Source organism: Antrostomus carolinensis, unplaced genomic scaffold (assembly GCF_000700745.2).
Source record: "Antrostomus carolinensis isolate BGI_N321 unplaced genomic scaffold, ASM70074v2 scaffold15962, whole genome shotgun sequence".
In the NCBI taxonomy this organism is placed as follows: Eukaryota; Metazoa; Chordata; class Aves; order Caprimulgiformes; family Caprimulgidae; genus Antrostomus; species Antrostomus carolinensis.
The window spans coordinates 73,975-80,633 of NW_010300328.1; the positions used below are offsets into that span (position 1 = coordinate 73,975).

Sequence of the window (6,659 nt, forward strand, 5' to 3'; positions counted from 1 at the left end):
CTGAAGCTTGATTTTTGAAATTACTTATTTTTTCATAAACATACTGCTAACAGGCAGGGAACAGAATGTTAGGCATGAGGAAATAGAAAGAACACACGAAACACTGTGCTGGATGGGAACTATTATCTTTTTCTTCTTTAAAACAATCCCTGGTACCTGTCTGTGGGCAGGTGATGTTCTTAATGTGACCACTGCCAGTGCCTCAAAGCCAGAGCATCCGCAAGTGCCAGCGGCGTGCCTCAGGGAATCCACTGCCCCGTGCTGAACCACAGCCACCAGCAAGCTGAGCTCAAGTTTTTATATCTACTTCAAAGGGAAGCTTAACTCTCTTCCAAATCAAGTTGATTTGCTGATCTTTAAGCTTCTGTTTGAGCTGTTTGGAGCTGAGCCTTCTAACCCTTCTGTCTCTTCATCTGATCGTGACTTTGAGACGGGGAGCTTGGCACCTCCCAGAACCAGATTTATCCTCAAATCCTCACTTCAAATTCTCTGGTTATTTTAGCAGCTTACACTCTTCATGTTTTCTTCTGTCAAGATTTGATGCAAAATATAACTGATTTAGCGAAATCCATCGTTGGGACTTGGTGAACAGATTCTACAGGGAAATTCCAAAAAATATGGTTATCTTTTTTTTTGGCTACAGTGATCATGCTTCCTGTTTTCTTCTAAAACAACAACAAAAAAGTTAAAGTATTAGTATAGGAAGCAGGAAGTGCTGAGACTCTCCAAGGAGACAAAATTTTTCATCCCAATTTTGTCAACTAAAAGGGTATAAACCACAGACTTTGGGCAGTTAATGAAAGCCCCAGCTCAGCCGTTTTTGTTGTGTCAGGACACACCACTGCTGGGGAGCCCATAAAGGAAACTTGGTTACTCTGGACAGTTTCCCTCCTCCCTCAATAGTGTTGCACTATATGTATATATTACTCAGGGTCCAGGCACTGTCTTAATTGAAAAAACATTCTTTTACATTAAGAATTTGCTGTCTAATTTGGCAATACTAGAGCAGAACTGGAAGAAAGTAGATAGAATTGGGGGAAAGCTGAAGACAAGAACTGGAACATTTCATTAGTAAATGAGAATCCTTTCTTTGTGTTCGTTTTGCTAGCTGAATTTTAAAAATACCTCATGATTCTAAGGAATGGCCTGTGGTATTTGAAGAGTTATGTGTTATTTATGTGTTTTTGAGTGTAAACACGTCCTAATTATAATGTGGACGGCTACTGTACAGCAGAGTATTTTATGCAGTGCAGCATGGTGAAGATAAATAATACTGTTCTGAACTGCAAAATAAGAGATGAAAGAGCTGTAAAAAAACCCTAGCATTTGCAGAGCTGTGAAAAATAAAAAAGAAGTGGGGGAAAAATGATGACATGATTGTATAATACTTCACCAAGAGAACAAATCTGAACTTAAATAATATCTTTATTTGTTTTGTCCCATGCCCCCCCTGCAACCCTGTGTATCATCCAGACACACTATTTGACAAGTAAAGTGGGGTGAGAGAGGTTAAGTGAGAGAATAAGCACAGTAGCAGCCTTTTAGTTTGTTAAAACAGATTGCTCATTCAGTTGCCTGTGACGCGTGAGGGAAGTGCATTTCCATTTCACCCTGTCTGGAGAGGAGATGCATGACGGCTTCTCAGATGTCTTAAAAGATGCCAAACATTCAGCTGATTCCACAGTGGAACAATAGAAGTTGCACTGCAGATATATATGGGCTGAGCTATAGATTTGCCTAAATATATAAGCCAGGAGGACTTGGTTCATCCTTTGCAGCGTAAATTTCAGTGTAATTCTGCACTTCAGCAATACGTTCAGAATCTAGTAACCTAAAGATGCAACTGAAGAAATTAATTGTCCATTCATGATCTTGGGTTTTTTTTTTTCCACCTTCACAGAAAATGAAGGAATACCTGGAAGGCAGGAACCTGATAACAAAGCTCCAAGCCAAACACGACCTTCTTCAGAAGACCCTGGGAGAAAGTGAGTCTGGGACCCGCTGGTCACTGCTATTAGCCAGGCTATTGCACTTATTGAATTAGTCAGCTGAATGAGTGTAACAGTCTTGGATTACTGATGCAAAGTGGATGTACTCATGTTTTATGAATTTATTTTTCTGATTTCTGCATGATGGAGAAGCCAAATGACCTACGTGGCTGCTTCATTAATGGTGAATGGAAAATGCTTAATGAATCACTAATATGCATCGCTTATTTGTTAAAATGAAGCGTACGCCCACTCAGTCATCCTGTCCTCTCCCCAGACACACACATTCTGCTTCTCAATAATCTGTATTGGGGTAAAACTTGTGATTTACAGTTTACTGATTAGTTGAGAAGTATTGCCTTGTTAGGCTGGTCAGAAGTTTCATTTAATCATAGAATCATAGAGTGGTTTGGGTTGGAACGGACCTTAAAGATCATCTAGTTCCAACCCATTTGCATGGTAGTTTATCTGCTTCTCACCTCAGTGGTTTCAATCCAGGCCAAATTAATATATGTGAGCACGAGCTTTTATTAGGAGAATAACAAACAAATTTCAGAGCATGTAAAATATGTTGCCTATCTAGAGGGCATTAGGCAAGGGGCAGCAGCCAGGACTGAATATGCATTAGCTATTAGTGTCAGAACAAAGGAAGATTTATTTCCCTTCATGGTATGGGCAAATCCTGTTGGCCAAACATGCTTAAACTATGCATCCAAGTTTCCATAGAAACCTCTCTGCCTCATATTTACAGAGGAGAAGGTTTTAACAGTCTAAATGTCAGGTCAAAAAATGGCTCAACTCATTCCTGGGTTTATATGCTGGAGCAGGGCTCGTGGTTTGATATGTAACTTAACTGGACTCCCCACAGTTTATGGTGTGCAAATCTTCTGAATGAAAACCTGAACAGCATGTGGCCTTTGAAGTGCTTTGCTTTCAGTTCAAAAATACACTATAAAAATAAAATATTGATTGCTAGAGTAATTAAGAGTTCCATGTTTATCAGAAGCAAGCCACTAGAAGGTAAGGAAAGGATGCTGCCATCACTTGGAGCTTGATTGTTTAAAGTTGCTCATCCCTTCAGCTGTCCTGTAGAAAGGGTGGATGAAGCCAAAGATCTGTGTCCTTAGGGTATTTTTCTTTTGCCTCTAAATATCTCCAAATGACACCCGTGCTGCCCCTGTGACTAATCACATTCCTGGATCATAGCTGACCTCTGCATACCGAGACCTATTTCCTCTTAACCTGCCTGCCCCTTGAACCCATTGCAAGCTGGGGGGGCAGGGGGGAGTAAGAAGAGGAAATTAAATGTGATTTCTGTATTGCTACATAGATTTAAAGGCTGCTTCTGTTTCCTTGTGGTTGCTTTGCAAACTAGAGCTTTCTTAGTCACTCTGTGAAGGCACTCAGTGTGTGTCAGGGTGAGTTCCAGCAGCTTCTGAAAAAAATCCCTTCTGTCATCCCTGAGATCAAAAGGAGCTGAGAAAAGGAGGAACATTTTGTCTCCAAAACCACATTAGCAGGTTAATGGTACAAACTGGGGACTGTGCCTAAGCTTATCCATAAAATGTCACTTAATTGGGAAATGGGGAAATAAAATTCCTTTCACAAGTCCCTGGAGCATGGTTTGCAGCTTTACTGAAAAATGTGTGTACAGCTGCGTGTCTTCAGTCCCTGGAAAATTCATGGGTTTGTTACGATTTTTATTCTTTTTTGCCCCATCCTCAGGTGACATTTATTAGTCCTCTTGCAAATTAACTTAACCTAAAGTTGACAAGTTCCAGTAATAGAAATAGCAGCAAACCTTCCTATCTACAAGTAATTATGTCCCTGCCTACTGTACACATTTGTCACCCTAATGTAGGAGCCCCTTGATGTTGCCACAGCCATGTAATTTATATATATGAATATTCTGTGATGGAAATGGGACAGATGGCTGGAAATTCTGCTTCAGAATAACATTTTCATGTAAATTATGCACTGTTTTGGCTTTACATGGGGAGAGGAAAGTGGCTATCGAGATGTGTTCAACTAATTGTCAGTCATCAGCAATTAAACGTTTCCCTTGTTCATTCTTCCATCTCCCCAGGAGTGGGAAGACAACTGTAGGGAAGGTGGATTTTCAGCTGTTGTGAATCAGTATGGTTTCACTGAATGATGATCTATACCAGCAAAAGATGTGGCCTGTACAGTTCCCAAAAGCACATGCTAGTTTTCTGTCTCTCTGACTCCTTGTTGTGGTATTTTCAGATGATGTCTGTGTTAGCAGTAGTCGTTAGCTTGGCTGCTTCCTTGCAAACTCAGTGCAAAGTTAATGGAATGTTATTTTTTTTATAAATATGTTTGTGGAAAATAGCATTAAACGTCTGTCTCCCAAAATAGCTTAATGCCAGCACGTTTGGTCTGTGGGCTAACAAATCTGTGAATGTTTTCAATCTTTCTAAGTGGCTTTATAAAGTATAATCTCTCACCCCACCAGTTCCCCTGGGAAAGGGGAGGGAGGGAGGGAGGGAGAGGTTGACAAGCCCAGTTTTTTGGCAGCAGAAGTCAACAATTAGAATGCACAGGGAGCTAATTTTCAAAAACAATACTTTCCAAAGAAAGAGTCCTCGGGCAACCCGAGCTGTTTGCTGTCTTTCCTGGACGGCTGCAGAGGAGCTGTGCTGGCAGGGATGGGCTTCCATGGTCTCCCCAGAAGTGTTCCTTGGGGAGTCAGTCCCTGTCCAGCTCCTTAGAGCTGCCCCCTCTTTCTCTGATGGTTTTTATCCTCCACTGTCTTCCAGAATTTGCTTTACAAAGCAGTTGAATGTATTTTCATTTCTCGTAACTCTGTATTTCTTTGTCTTCTTAACAGGTCAAAGGACTGACTGCTCCCTTGCCAGGTAGGTGCGGCTCAGGGAATAATTTTTTTAAGGAAAATCTGATGCAAATTGGTCACTGCCATTCCAGATCAGTTACCAGCCTAGGATATATATCTGTTAAAAAAAAAATACATTAATTTAGCTAATATATAAGCAAATTCCTGCTAGTTAATATGGCTTTAAAGGCCATAGCTATTACTTACATCAGCGCAAGGTGGTGGTGCAGCTTATACCTGTATTTAGTGACCTCTGGTCAACTGGGTAATGAATATTCCTTTTGATGCAGTGCCTGCTTAAACACCTCTCCGTGCTGGCTGCAGTTGTGGCAGTGCACCTGCCAGCAGCAACAGGTTGAGAAACTGATTGGAGTTAAAAATAACCAAGGGCAGGCGAAAAAAAAAACCAGATACGTGGAGGTCTTGCACTTTTTCTTGCCCTGATGCCTTTAATTGAGCTCTGGAAGGGGACAGGCAGGTGTGAGAAACTGTTTAATTTGGTACTGTCACCCAGAGAAGTATTCTTCAAACAAAGATCTTTATAAAACTGAGATTTTTATATTTCTGTTAGGGAGATGGGCCCAGTGACTCTGCAGAGTTTATCCACGTGGTCAGTTCACAGGGCTGAGAAACATATACTGGAAAACTCTTTATCCTGTTGATCTGCTCTGCTCTGCTCTGGCACTGGATTGCAGCAGTATAGAGGTCATGGAGAATAAACTTTTCATTTGTAATTAGAACCAATCACAGAACCATAACTAAGCTTCTCCTGATGGGGTTTTTATAAAACATAACAAATCTCCATCTCTAAATTGATGGATTCAAGGGGCTCCGCTGGGCATGAGGAGCTGGAACAGGGGTTGTGCATCATCCTGCCTTTTAACAAAAGGAAGGTGATTACTGCTGATCTGGAGTCATTATTACTTTTCACATTCTTACAGCAAAGCAAAGCTGACAGGTCCTAATTAGAGCCTGACATCTGTAATAATAAAATATTATTCATCATGAAACAATTTTAAATATCAAAGAATCATTACTGCTAATAGTTTAAAATAGACCTTATTGTCTGTGACAGTCCGTGGAATCTGATTTCTTTTTGTTTCATTCAGTGTTTTTGATTTTTATAAAAGGAATTTCCCCTGAATTAACGAATTGTACAGTCTTTTGAAAAATCACAGTTCTAATCACCTTATTTATAATTCAGCAGCCATCTGCCCTAGCAGGGAATTGGCTTGAATGATACATTAAGGCCTCTCTGCTATTATCTCTCATGCTTCATTTTTACAAGAAACTATAGGAATTTTAAACCTCAGTAATAAATTTTGAGAGGGAAATCCTGGCAAAGGAGAAAGCTTTTTCCTGTTTTTCCCCAATTAATATCTACCAACATAAATAAATGAGACCATCATGGTTTATACTGAAAAGGCTTAGCCTGGCTAGTGCGTGCTGCTGTTTGAAGGGGTTTGTTTTATTTATTTATTTGAAATCTTGTCAGAAACTATCCTAAAGACTCCACCACGGCAGCTGTTCACAGCGCAGTAGGAACCAGCATGCTCCCACCTGCTTCTCCCCTCTGTAAGTGGCTCTCTCAGAGAAGTGCTATGTGCAATTTATAACAAACTTCATCTTGAACGAGGAGCCTTACAGAACAGATTTCCATATGGTTGGAATTAAAATGTCAGGGGTAATCTTTTGTCAAAGCAGTGGACTCCCTTGTGTCTATTTTGGGTTTTTAATGATTTAAAGTCACTTGAAATCTTTCTGAAGTTCTGTAAATTGAATGAGACTAAGTCATTATGATTGACTTGTCTATCTGG

The 6,659-nt window shown here is 40.3% G+C and overlaps 1 protein-coding gene across 5 annotated transcripts in view; it reads left to right on the forward strand.

The window, feature by feature from the left end:
- SRGAP2 (SLIT-ROBO Rho GTPase activating protein 2) overlaps window positions 1-6,659 on the forward strand; it is a 102,005-nt gene that overhangs the window by 73,543 nt on the left and 21,803 nt on the right. For all 5 annotated transcript variants that reach the window (XM_029083783.1, XM_010163109.1, XM_029083784.1 and 2 more), the window contains exons 10-11: window positions 1,901-1,985; window positions 4,840-4,867. In XM_029083783.1, the coding sequence (XP_028939616.1) occupies window positions 1,901-1,985; window positions 4,840-4,867 (113 nt within the window). The remainder of the gene's footprint in view (window positions 1-1,900; window positions 1,986-4,839; window positions 4,868-6,659) is intronic.